At 31.9% G+C, this 13,656-nt stretch overlaps 1 protein-coding gene and 1 long non-coding RNA gene across 6 annotated transcripts in view; one reads left to right on the top strand and one right to left on the bottom strand.

The window, feature by feature from the left end:
- Pka-R1 (protein kinase, cAMP-dependent, regulatory subunit type 1) overlaps positions 1-13,656 on the top strand; it is a 43,991-nt gene that overhangs the window by 7,049 nt on the left and 23,286 nt on the right. Inside the window, exon 1 of one of the 4 annotated variants that reach the window (XM_040714523.2) lies at positions 8,722-8,943. The exons of the other annotated variants lie outside the window; for them this stretch is intronic. Within the exon in view, the coding sequence (XP_040570457.1) occupies positions 8,935-8,943 (9 nt within the window). The 5' untranslated portion in view covers positions 8,722-8,934. Of the gene's footprint in view, positions 1-8,721; positions 8,944-13,656 lie in introns of those variants that run through there. 4 annotated transcript variants of the gene reach the window in all.
- Positions 238-3,376, bottom strand: LOC121119757 (uncharacterized). Of its 2 annotated transcripts, none has more exons than XR_005864837.2 (2): positions 3,237-3,376; positions 238-3,172 (listed from the first exon to the last, which is right to left on the bottom strand). It is a non-coding gene; the product is annotated as an uncharacterized lncRNA (long non-coding RNA). The 2 variants fall into 2 exon arrangements; XR_005864838.2 differs by having other exon boundaries at positions 238-3,158.

Here is a 13,656-nt window from a genome sequence, read left to right as displayed (position 1 = left end):
TAAATGCAAATCCTCATTGTTCTTAAATATATGATGATTAAGTAATTTAACTAATCAAAATGAAAGGATAGCATCATTAAATGAAATTTGGTTATTTTCTATGACTGATGTTATAATGAAATCAATTATTTTGAAACAAAGAAATTGAAAATTGTACATACACATTAAAACATGTACATAGTTGCACCTTATTCAGGGTTAGGCGTTAAAAGCTCAAAAAAAAAATATATATATATATAGAGTTGACAGCTAATATTTTATTTTCTGATGGATTAGAATATTATCATATATTTTCATTCAATATACCCCCAATGATTTTGTATAATGTTCCAAAGACGCCTATAAAACAAATGGATTGATATCCATCGACGATGGTGGCTAGAATTCTCTCTTCATAAGGAAAAGAATATTCCTCCATCCAATCTTGGGTATGCCGTAGAGTGCCATCTTGTGTAAAGGCCCATTTGTGATTTCTAAAGGTTTTTTAGCACATGGGTACAGTTGTTCAATCATGACATTATTCATGTACATTTGTGACTGGATTTTAACTATGTTGCTTCATGATTTTTCGACATTGAACAAGCGGATATCAGGTTCGACATTGCTTGAATCCAAAGAAATGGTATGTTTTCGAAGATTAAAAAAAAGTCGGTTCTCTCGATACTTAACTTCAATTTTTGGTCCAGAACTCAAGTGTGCGAGGTAAAATCGTGGACTTAACTTTAAATCAATCTGGATTACTTTGGGGTGAATATTTTAAAATGCTAGGTTGCGTTATTAAAAGTGCAGAATATTCCGGTTACTAAGCAATAAAGGAGAAACTTTCAATCAAAAACTAAAGTTGTCCGTAGTTGGAGGTGAAAAGGCAAAGGTCTCTGATTTGCTCCACGCCCAAGTGAGTGTCGAGGAGATTATGAAGGTCCTATGGTGCTCCCAAAGTCTTGTTTACAAGATTAAAAGCACGGTGGTTTCAGGGCAGAGCCTTGAGAGGTCCTCTGGCAGCGGTAGACGCTGGAAAATTAGGATCATGGAGGACATAAACACTGCGATCACCAGAGGTCCGACCAAGTCTATAAGGCACTATGTCAAGGCTCTCAATGTCAGTGATTGGACTAAATTACGACGACATTGTAATTGCTTTCAATAGTAAGAGATGCCAGGAATGGTTGACTTGATTAAATCCTAAGTTGTCGGTTTGACCACCCTCCTCCCCAGACTAACTGTTCCTCCTTGACTATGCCATGTAAGGCGTAGTTGAGAAGAAAGCCTCTGGAAAGCTATATCAGTAAAGAAGTCTGTGATAAAGCCTCAATCTTGTACTCCTTTTCATTCCTACAAACCTTTAGAATAATTGTTTGTTATCAAAAAGTCCACGATTTTACCTCGCACACACTACACAACATATACATAAAATAATATGTATCTATACATACATATGTAAGATCATAATTCATAAGTGTACAATGTATGTACACTTATGACGTATGCCAATAATCAAAGATATTCGATATGCACATAGTATTGTCAATTATCAATTCCTCATTTAAGGAAACTTGTCCAATATGACCATATAATCCATAACAAATGGAAGGAGTATATATATTAATTAAATGCATTTCTCCAAGCGTGGAGTCGTAGGGAAGACATGGGTAAGTTGCGACAGCCCCATTGTATTGAAATATATATAAAAAAAAGAGCTATAGCCATATATAAATAATTTCAACACTCAATTACAGAGGATTAATTTGAGATACTGCAGCGCTCTGTACAAAGGGGTTAGTTGCAAATAGTACTACAATTTTCCTCACATTGTTTTTATATAATTACACTTCAGATCAAGTATGCTTTTTAGTCTGAGCAGGGCCCCAAAAAGTTTTTTGGAAGTAAATTTCAGTAATCTCACTAATACTGATCAGTTATCAAACATATAGTATACATCTGAGAACATCTTAATCCGCCATAAAACATCATTTACAATAATTAACACAATCAAAGATCAAAATATTTATTCCTCAAAAAATATTATTTAGTATATATTTTTTTTAAATGTATACATAGTTCAAATTGATATTGCAACCGTCTCTGGCAACGAGGACAGTTGTACCATTTGACAGTTTTTTTCCTTATGTAGTTTGTGGGAAAATACTTTTAAATCTATTCAAACAATAGTTGAAATATAGGCAGAGTTGTAAATCATAAGCATCTGTAAAGAAAAATGCAAAAAATAACATGGTAACCCTGACAGTTCGAATAATGTTTGAGAGGAAAGCAGTTTCGCTACCACGACTTTGCATAAAATTAGCTGTGAGATGAAGGAAATAAACAGCCCTACGTAGTGTCAGATCTAATTTTAAAAAAAGAAGTAATAAAGTTGAGTGACGTCAACAATGACCAAGATTGATGGGTTTAAGGACAGTTTTGCTGGACTGAACTGACTGGAAGACCGGTGCAACACTAGTTACACTTCATACTTAAATATTCTCTCCTTAAGAATCAAAGAATAATAATAACGACATTCAAAAATAAAACACACCCTTCAGCTAGCTAATAACAAAAAGTATATCTCGCAAAAAAATGCTTAGGATGTACGACCCTACATATATGCATACATAAATATAGGAAGTCTAAATCAAAACAGCTTAGAAAAATAAAAACAAAAAGGCTTGCAACTCTCCTGGTCTCCCCTACTTGATGATAAGGCTTTTAACTCGCCTATTGGCAATTTGCAATGAACAAACGTGTACATACATACTTACTTAATACTTCCTCAAACGATGAAATAAGGAACCCCTTTGTAGTTGATACTTGAATATATCATATATATTTTATACTGTACATAACAAAGGACCTGTTATTGTTACGTATATCCTCGTATTTCTGAAATAACAACGAAATGCTAGAACATATTCATAATAAATACATACCTACATACTTATAATATCTTTTAAGCGATAATAACACGCAAGCAAATTATAAAAAAATTAAAACAGCTTTGTCATCCATTCTTTTTTAATTGCGTTCAAATATTCATCATGGTATGTGTGAATGTGCTGATATTTTGAAGCAAGATCTCTATGACGTATAATTGTTACTATAGGTAGGTACCTACTACGGCTTCTCATTTCCCGGGAAAATGTCATTGAGCATGGATTCTGTTCCTAAATAACAAATACTGTGAAATTTTAGTTATTTTTATATACCTACAGAAGAAAAAATACATTTTAAGCAAGTCTTACCTATATATTCTCACTTTAACATTACCACTATAGTGCATAAGTTAGTTTTCTTAGTGCCTACTCGTCCTGTTTATTGGAATTCCGTAACCAAGTCCAACCCGAAAAAAACAGGAAAAAAAACAGCGTGATAAATGAGCTCAATTTTTGATGGAGCTGCGGGCTGTATAATTGTAAATTGCACAAACCGACCCACGGGCTAAGAGTCTACACGCCCATCACTACAATATATGTAATTCTTTTTTTTTGTTAATTTAATATCTATTTAACATTTAATTTTATCAATTGTCAAAGTTGATAATTCTGTAGAGAAAAACGCGTGCAAGGAGAAGGGGGGAGAAAGACTTATTGTATCATTGTTTAAAATACTGATGTGATTAGCATCTGCCTGCTTTATTATGATTTTTGAGGGTATAATGAAAGTATTTATTAGCAAAATCTTTAATGAAGATATACTACGTATAATTGACTTAGACGTTTTTTATCCATTACAGTAGATTTGAAAACGTCACACTCCATGAAATTGTAATTCATTATGAACCATATTCTCAGAATAATAACTAATGAAACGACAAAGTAGAGTATTTCGAAATATATTTGAAGTTCCAAGTTTAAAAAGAAGGCTTAAATTAAATATAATCTACATACTAGAAAATAAACCATCATACATTTATGTTAAATATACAAAATTAAACAATTAGAATCATATAACTAATAATAACAATAAATTATAAATAATAGATTGATTCAAATAATATTTTCTTATTCTGACATGAATTCAGTTAAATATGTCATAACTTTAAGTTGCTAAACAAAAGCCAGACGTGGAGTTTAATAAAAAAAGATCATCACCCTTTTTTCCTAATGTGGAAGTTGCTATATATAATTGTGCACATGATAGATATATCTCAACGGATGAGATCTGAATAATTATTGATAATAAAGTAAATGTCAAAATCATAAAATTAGACAATCAATATACTAATAAAAAAAATATTAGAATTAAACCCATCCTAAAGATTTAGTGCAAAAGCTAATTATGTAGTAATGTCCGGCAATATTACTCCTTATTAAGGGCATCAAAAAAGATTTCCTCCCGTTATTTATGCTTGTATAACAGCATACTATTATCATGAAGGGTACACACAATTGCTTATTATAATGCTACACCCAATGCAACTACCCCCGTTGTTGTGACCATTTAAACAGTTGTTTTTGCCTTTTATGAGTTTTCTGAACACCATTTCTTGGAGCCCATCAACCATAGCTAAGCCTTAAGTGATAAAAAAAAGTAACATTTATTGACTAAGTAATATTGGAAAACCTAATGATCATACCCAAGTCTATTAGTGAAGAAACTAATGTCAGACAAACTAGTTGCGAACCATCCAAAGCTACTACTCCCGTTGTTGTGACCATTTAAGCACTTGTTTTTGCCATTTAATGAGTTGTGTATAATAATTCTTGATAATTTTAGCTAAAATAGAATCATATTTTATGATTAGATTTAAAAAAAAATGAATATTACTCTTAGATGGTAAAAAAATTCAGAGTTCAATTTCGTAATTTGGTGTGGATGACTCTAAACAGGCTGAAAACTATCTTAACTTCACAATTTACAATGGAGGTATTTCCATAAATGACATCATTACCAACATCCTCTATTAATTAATGATGGTTCCTCGGGAAGGGAAGAATTTACCCGTGTATTTCTCCACAAATTTTTTGAACTTAGGATGATTAGCAATGGATAAAGTTATAATACATGCAATAAGCATCTTTGTGAGATCAAAGTCAAAGTCTGACTTGATGTATTCATCGGTAACTTGAGTTTATATATGAATATCCATACTCTTGTTATGAGATGAGGATAATGAGTGACGTATAATTCTAGACAGGGGACTAAAAGCACATTTATATCGATAAATCCAACAAGCCATCTGCTTCTCATCCGGTAAGTATTTTAAAATTCCTTGGCCTCCATTTCCAGAAATCCAGACAGAAGCCAACGTTATTTTAGGCATTTTATTCAGTTCTCTATCGACTATCGGCATCAAATATTATATAATTATTGAATAATAAAGGCGGGAATGATAACGTTCTTGTTAGAAGAAGATGTATATTATTTAATCAATGATGGCATAAGCATTTCTTCTCCTCTCCTCGTACGCTTTTGTATTCTTACCAAAATTATCCCCCTTATCAATTGTACAGTGTAGAGCCGTTGTTTAGCAACGAACTTTGACCTCATGCAACAACTTTACATGCATAGGTAGGTCGTTGTTTTGACGGCTAGCCAAAGTATTTGGCGTCAGTTTTAAAAAATGGCATTGATCAATGATGTATTTATTCTACAATCTTGGAAAATGCAGAGTGTCCTTGTTGCGATCCGCAGCGGACAAGACGATCTTAAGAATGCAACTTCTTAAATCTGCACCGATCCTTTGTTTGGAGATTCAGGAAGGAACTTGAGGTCACAGCAAGACTATGTTCTATGCCACACTGCAAAGAATACGTTGATCTGATTGTCAGATTTATTTATTTGTTACTTTATTGGACCCAATATTTTTTTATTCAGCTCTCATTTGGCATTGGTTTTTATTAAAATCAGATAATTAATTGAGGATAAAAAAATAATCTTGTTGGTTGATAAATTGTGACCACACCCTGTTTATAGTTAAATGAAGTTAATGTTGAGACAGGGTGAAAGAGCTAATTTTTTTTCTCGATTCGGTCTGGAATGATTTTTTCTCGTAGATAAATATAAATATTGTTGGATCTTTTTATAGCAGCTGTTGCAGGAGGAATTTAATTGTGTATGTCACTGCGTTACCTTACTGAAGCAAAAACTGTTTGTTATTGTTAGCTGTCGATGCTATTGCCTTTTCCTTCTTTATGATAGTTTTGAACTTTGATTGTTGAACTCCAATTAGCTCTTGTTAAGGTGCTGTGAACAATTCCCAACACTTATTGGATAATTATTCTATAGTTAAGAATTGTCTAAATACTAATTGATTTTGGAGGGCTTTTTTTTTCTGTTCGGAAGAAAGGCTGCAAGATACAATAAAGTTACCCACGTGCTCTACAAATATTTCGATCCAAACAGTGAACCCACATTTTATTTTCCAAGAAAAGTCATTTTCTTTATAGAACCGATTTTTCTTTAGATCGAATTTATTCAATAAGAGTCTCAGATTGTTCTAGGATTTTCAGACCGAAGTCTTACAATAATATGTACATACCATGTATTAAGCCAACAAAGACTATACCTAGAAAATCCAAGGAATACTCTATTCATTTCTTTCTTTCCTTTTTTTTGACCTACTCAATGCTGTTTTCTTTTTCCTTTCTAATGAGTAGATTATAATTTATGGAAAGAAAGAGGAAATTGAATTAAAACAATGGTATTATGATTGTTCTAAGAGAAATTATAAAAACTTAATTTTACTAATCATTTTTCTAATGGCAGAGAATAAATAGATCAACCTCAAAAAAAATAAAAAATCTTTCAATTATATTTAAAACACTCATTATAGGATTGTTTCAACTCAACTATCTCTTTTATTCCATAACAATCCGTCTATAAAGCAATAGAGCATGTTTCATGTATACAAAGAGATTCCTTCGATAATTATACGTAATTCATCTTTGAGTGCAACTTGACTTTATAGTCAAGCTGTTGATACATATCGAACTAAACTTAAATATATTTAATAATTATTTTTATTGGCAAGAGTTCTAGAAATTGAACATGTTTTGTAACAACTAATACACATCTTATTAGTACTGTCTTAAATCGACACAAATTGTGAGTCGAATTCGAATAAATAAGAAAAAGAAACCATTCGAAATGTATGGAAAACTATGGAACTGATTTTTTTTTCTTCTTATAAGTATATAAAAAAAATACTCCGGCATAAGGAGTATGATTTTTCTCATTCGAATACTTCATCTTCAAATACATCATTTTGATTTGAAGTCTAATAACTATGCTCTAGCATTGGGCTTTGGTCAGAAAATCTTAAACTTGTCTGAGACCGTTATGATTTGTAGTGTTATGAATTCAGTTAAAAGGGGTGAATTCATGGAGATTGCATAGTTAGTTATAGAGTCATACTCATGTGGGTACCCTCAACCATGTGCTCAGCTGGTGTTGTGTCGATCCGAGTCGACACAGCACCAGTAGGAGTTGAAGCATTGCCATAAATACCTTAGCCTATATTTGAAAATTAAAAAAATCGACTGCAAAAATAATACACAATAACAGATAGGTACATAATTAGTCAAAAGATGTAAAAACAGAAAGAGATTATTATCCTTATTGTTTGAGCCGGGCATGCTTTCATTTTTTTCTTATTATTATTATTATTTAATATGTAAGTCGTTATTATTATTATTATTGCTGTTGTTGTTATTGTTGATTCCAATACAATGTTCATTATTAGAATGCCCTGTTTTTGGGCTAATATTTTTCTTCTCTTGCGGAAAGAGTAAAGAATTGTTCTTTTTATTACTATCCTTTATCTAGGGCTAAATTTTGATAGCTTATCTATATTAATAAAGAAAAAGTGTGTATTTATGTATCTTTGAATGGAAAAAAAGTCATTATATACTGTATATAATGCTCTCTGATGTACATCATATACATATTTTGTATCGGCAATATAACAACTTAGTCATATTAATGAAATCTTGCATGGGTTTTGTAGTATGTAAAATCGAGCGTCTGTTATTGTTATTATTTCATTATTGAGGAGAGAAGATCCTATGTATTGAGTAACTACGTGTGAGTGTACTCATGGAAAATGGCGAGTTAGAGGGATAAGTTATAGATTAGTACCCCTAATCAGGTTTTTTCTTTTACTTTAGCATTTTAAACTCTAAGCAAAGTAAATACCACAAAAAAAATGATGGCACAGAGTAATTTGAATTTTGTTTTCACATAAACTCGACTTCCTCTTTGTGTTTAAAATTTGAGGTCCTGTCGGGTTTTGATTGTATAGAGGGTGCCCTAGTCATTATTATTGTATATAAAACATTCTCTATACCATCATATTAGGGTGAATACTACAAGAGGCCTAGAAATGGCCCATTGTGACGCAAAAATACCTTTTTTCCATACTAAAATGCCTTTTAACGTGGGCAAAGTATGTTTTTTTATTGTAGGCAGTAGAAATTTTTTAACTAACTGGTGGGAACAATTTGAACTCCAAAACGGAACAGTCTAATGCACATATTTTAACATTTAAAATATAAAGGTGAATAGATATTTATATATGTATATACTAGGATAGTGCCTATTGAGAGTTAATACTTAAATAAAACATATAAGTTATACTCGTAATCGAAGTAAGACTCTCTGTAAATAATAATATACAATAATATTAAGTGAAAAGAAATTTGAGAGAAGGCGAGAGGATAGGAAGAAGGCTTCATATTTCACACATCTTTTCTTTTTTAGTAATTTGATTAAGTGTACAAAAAAAAATAAAAAATCAATTGAAGTGAAGTTAATTTGTTTGTCATACACACTTAGAAAGTACTCACATATTCCAGTTTCTTTCCACTTCCAAGTGCATAATAATATTACACATTATTATATTATATGTATTGTATATCCATGATTAGTTAATCCTTTACCAAATCATCCAAAGGGAGAAGATTAGTGTATTAACCATACGTATATATTACTTCAGAAAGAATGAGTTTGGTAAGAGACTTTGGATTGTAATATTAGTGAGCTGCTTAAATATATATGTATACTAGCCGTAGAGCTAAGCAATGCTCGGAGTTATTAGGCTTCGAAGAACAGACACACTTTGTTTTAATACTATATAAGATAATACCCGAAGAAATGCTCCGGGTTACTCTCCGTTTTCACTATCAGTATCACACTCCCGGGTAGCTACTCATCAATACTTCGTTGTTATCTCTTGAAGAATAATAATAACGGCGTTATTTTTTTTAAATGTGACATAATGAGACAGGGACTACTTTAGTCTTTAGAGACGTATGTACTTTCGGCTAGAATTTGTTCATTTTTACATACCTTTTTTATGCAACTCTTTAGGGACTGTTTAACGTCCGGCACGACTTTTATACAGATGCAGGGGACTACTATCACGAGAAAACTCAACATGATTTTAATGATAATTATGGTTGGTTCCCCCTGCATTTTACCCCCTATGACAATAAAAAGCAAACATTCAATCTTTTAACAACCATATAAACGTAATTTTTAATTCAACTGTATGAAGTAGGCATTAGTGAACTACTCTTGACGTCATCATTTGCATTTGCAATTTATTTAAACTGTATTATCATTTTATCTGGGATCTGGAATGCCTCCAATCAGATTCATGTTACGAGCGATATTTTTTAATTCAAAAATCATTTTTTTCTACCCCTTTTAATCTATTTGAGGATGGAAAGATTTAGGTAAGGCTCACATATTATCTCATTTTTTTATAAATAAGCAGTGAAGATTTGATTGGTCCTTTAAATCTCGGCTGTTGTTGACTTAATTAAGTAGAAATGTAGACTACTTTTCCTGAATGAATAAGTCATCCCCTAAGACTAGGAGTTAAGCTCCTTTATATATTTTGACTGAGCCTCTCTAACAAAAGGGGTCTTTGAGACCAAATGACGAATAATTTATCCTTTAAATGGAAATATTTATTAATCATTTTTACTCCTCCTAATTAGTAATTCTTTTCTGATTCGAACATATAAGTAGCATTGCCCAAATATATCTCGTAAAAAGTCGTACTAGCTCTAAATAATGATAAAAAAGTTACTATTTTAAATACTTTTTTCAATACAAATATAAATATTTTTCTTATGTGAGCACAGATGTTTCACATAATTCCGTCAAATTTGATGATCAACTCACTGAATACTCAAATTATATCTCACATAATGAAATGCCTATTTTATTTATTTTTTAATGGAATATCCTTTTAGATTGAGTGAAGCAAGAGTTGATGTTATTATAAATATACGTTCCTACGCTCGTTGGTACAAACTTTTGTTTTATTAATAAAGATTATGTCCAGGCCCGGTTTTAGAGTGAGTGTGGCCTTTGGCCAAGATAAATGTGCGGTGACTATTGTTGTGTAGGTCCTTATTTATTTAGTCCAGTCCACTCGAATATAAGGGCCAGTCTTGAATAGTTCACCAAAATGACAATGGTTTATTAAGCTAAAAAAGATATATATTAAGACCAATTCACAATGTACAAATCTACCAAAAATATTAATATTTTCAATAATTTGCAATAAAATACAAACTTATATTATTTTTACTTAGTTACATAATTTGTTCTCTTATATAACGGAATAAGTAAAAACACCCTTAACGACGTCACGGACTAGACTGGACTGCGGTCCTAAATAAAGACCGATACAACCCCAGTGGTGACCTTTACTTCTTAAATATTTTTCATTATTTAAGAAAATAAAAGTTGGGGGCCCTTTCTTTTTTTCCTTACTAAAATAGCAATTTTTTTAAAATTATTAATCTAATGTTGTTTTTTTTGTAAATAATGTTCTATTATAATGACCTTTTTTATAAAAGAAAAAGCCTTCCTATGACCTTATTAAATTAATTTATGTTCTTTAAAAAATGTACCCTTCGTGTATGTATTCTTTCCATTGCGGGGCCCCAGTCAACATCAGAGCTTGGGGAAAGATGCTTCCTTATAAACGGACCTGATAATGTCGTGCACAAGTCTTAACTTGTATAAGTATATTGTACAAGTTACAATATCTACATCTCTTGATACATTTCAATTACCAACTAATAACACTATATTTTATAATTACTAGAGCAGCATATGCTCAACTTAGCTCAGTTGGATCCCTTAATGTTAAATATGACCTTATTATAATACTAGTTTTAAATTGATCTCATAATAAAAGTCCATATTTATTGGTATGTCCCAGCTGGAAGAGATAGAAAAAAGAGAGATGAGAAGAAAAGAGATAAAAACAAAGAGAAAGGAAAAAGATTTGGTCCGAGGACTCCCTTGAGTGTATGTCTTTTGGAATCACTCACTCACTACGAGTAGGCAACGATTCATCTGTTGTCCATGGAGCTTTAAATAATTTATTATACAGGCCAAAACATGTGACTTAATGTTATAACAAATTGTAAAACATATTTTTTCCTTTTCTCTCTCTTTGTTTCTATCTCTATTCAAAAATGAGTTTTATCCTTGAAATATTGTTGTGGCCTTATCTCAAATTGATAACGATATAGAGCGTTTTTGGGGAGCTTTTTTTAATAAATTAAAGTTAAAGAAGATACTTTTCAAATTTTTAAATCTTTTCGTCTTGAAGCTATGAGTCTCTGAATAAAAAAGCACCTATTTGCAATTTAAACAAAGATAACTCGAACTATAAGTATGATGCAGACATTTTAAAAACTTAAAAATATATTAACATAATGTATCCCTATCTTCAACTCCGAGGGCTTAAAACACTTTGAACCTTGAAAAAAGACAAAAATAATAAGAAATGTATGGCCTTTTTCTGAAGGCCACAAGACTCTGAGAAAAAAAGAGACCATATTTGGAATCAGGGGATCAAACTAAAGCATATATTGCTTTTGTGTGGGTATTAATAATTAATTTTCACTACAAATGTTAGAAATGTTTGAATGTAGGAATTAAAGAGTTGGGCCTGCTATGGGACAGATTTTGCATCCAATTTGGAATAGGACTGCAATTTTTTTGAGATGGATACATCCCTAATGATCCCTTTTATTCATTTCATTCGATAAAGAAAAAAGAAAGCTAATCAGAGCTGACTTAATTTGATTATTTCGCTACTTCTACTATTTTTTTATTTTGATTTGATTCAATTATATTCATGTTATATATTAATTCGAATTTAGGTGTATTTTTAGGTATAGTAAGTATGTAGATATTCATGTTAATGAAAATATAATTATTCTATAAGAATGAACATTTTTGAACGTTGATTGATGTTTAATATGAGGGGGGGGGAGAAGCTGTTCGGGGGATACTATATACGTTTTCCTGGGAGTTTACAACTAATGGAAAATATTTATTTCTCCGGGAAATCCCGAATTCAATTGTCTCATAATATATACTTCATGTAATGGGGAATTACTTATATCAGGTGTTTACAAACGATCGAGTTGGCGCGTTTTGTGTCAAAATAATTAACTTTCCAGAATAGTAATATATTATTCTTAATGGATTTTTTTTCTCCATTAATGCGGATCTCCTTGGCCATTAAAGTAGTGTTTACATGACGGTCATACTCGACGATTTCCTATATTTTATCTACTTGTTCGGCAATTGGCCTTCCAGAGCCTCGTGCATCTTTGACATCAAAATTATCAGAACAGAATTAAGGAAACCAAAATAAGTAGGGATACTTTTTATTTCCCTTAACCATCTTCCAATCTATTCCAAATAAATTGGGAGGGGTCATTGCCCTAGCTCTTTTTCATTAATATTTAAAACCCACAAAATTTCAATAACATATCATTTTAAGCTTATTCATCTCCAATTAACTTGAATTAATTAGCAAAATCTCTCAATCTTACACTTTGAGTAAAATTGGTACCAATCTAAGATGAGATCCAAAAATGTCTTAGCATTGCCCAAGATATAACAATGGCAGAGTCTCCATAACACTTTTCAAGCCATTGCTTAGCTTGAATGCCCCCCCATCAAATGTAGTGTAATATTAAAAATACAAAATTGTTTTTAATCCATTTTTTTAAAATGAATTAAAAGTAGGGTCACCACCACACTTAGCACAATAATTCACAGACTAAAGAAGAGATTGTCAAGAAATTTTAACTCCTGTCTTTTGAAGGTTAGTACCAACTGAAAATGTGGTTAATAAAATATACCGGGCCGTGCAGAATTATTTACCGATTTTTGTTCAGAACATATCGCGGACAATAATGACATTTCGAATGACTTGAGAAACAATTTATTCATACATTTTTAGAATAATAAAATAGTAATCGGCGTCAAAAAGGCCCGGGTCTTGTTGATGGCAGCCTTTAAGGCATTTATGTTCTTGTGTCGTTTTTGCTAGTCCTTGAAACAGTTAATCTCGACGTTCCCATCTTTCTGGCCATGTCAGCAATGGACCTGTTGGGAGTCCTCTTGAACACTGCCTTTACTTGCCTTGTTGAGACAGTGGGCTTCCTGCCAGGCCCAGGGGAATGCTTGAGATCACCCCAGCCTCCAAGCGCTTGGAAACGTTGTAAATTGTCTTCAACGAGGCCCCAACCTGTTCTTTAATGTTGTTATGAGGCACTCCCGCTCGGAGGAGGCTGCAATTTCGATCCTCTTTGTTTCCTGATTGGACATGGTCTCACGTGTGGAAGTTGTTACGCTCTCACAGGAAGGATTTTTGTTTATTTTAACAGTAAAAAT

Source organism: Lepeophtheirus salmonis, chromosome 6 (genome assembly GCF_016086655.4).
Source record: "Lepeophtheirus salmonis chromosome 6, UVic_Lsal_1.4, whole genome shotgun sequence".
In the NCBI taxonomy this organism is placed as follows: domain Eukaryota; kingdom Metazoa; phylum Arthropoda; class Copepoda; order Siphonostomatoida; family Caligidae; genus Lepeophtheirus; species Lepeophtheirus salmonis.
This window is presented reverse-complemented; position numbering and strand designations above follow the sequence as displayed.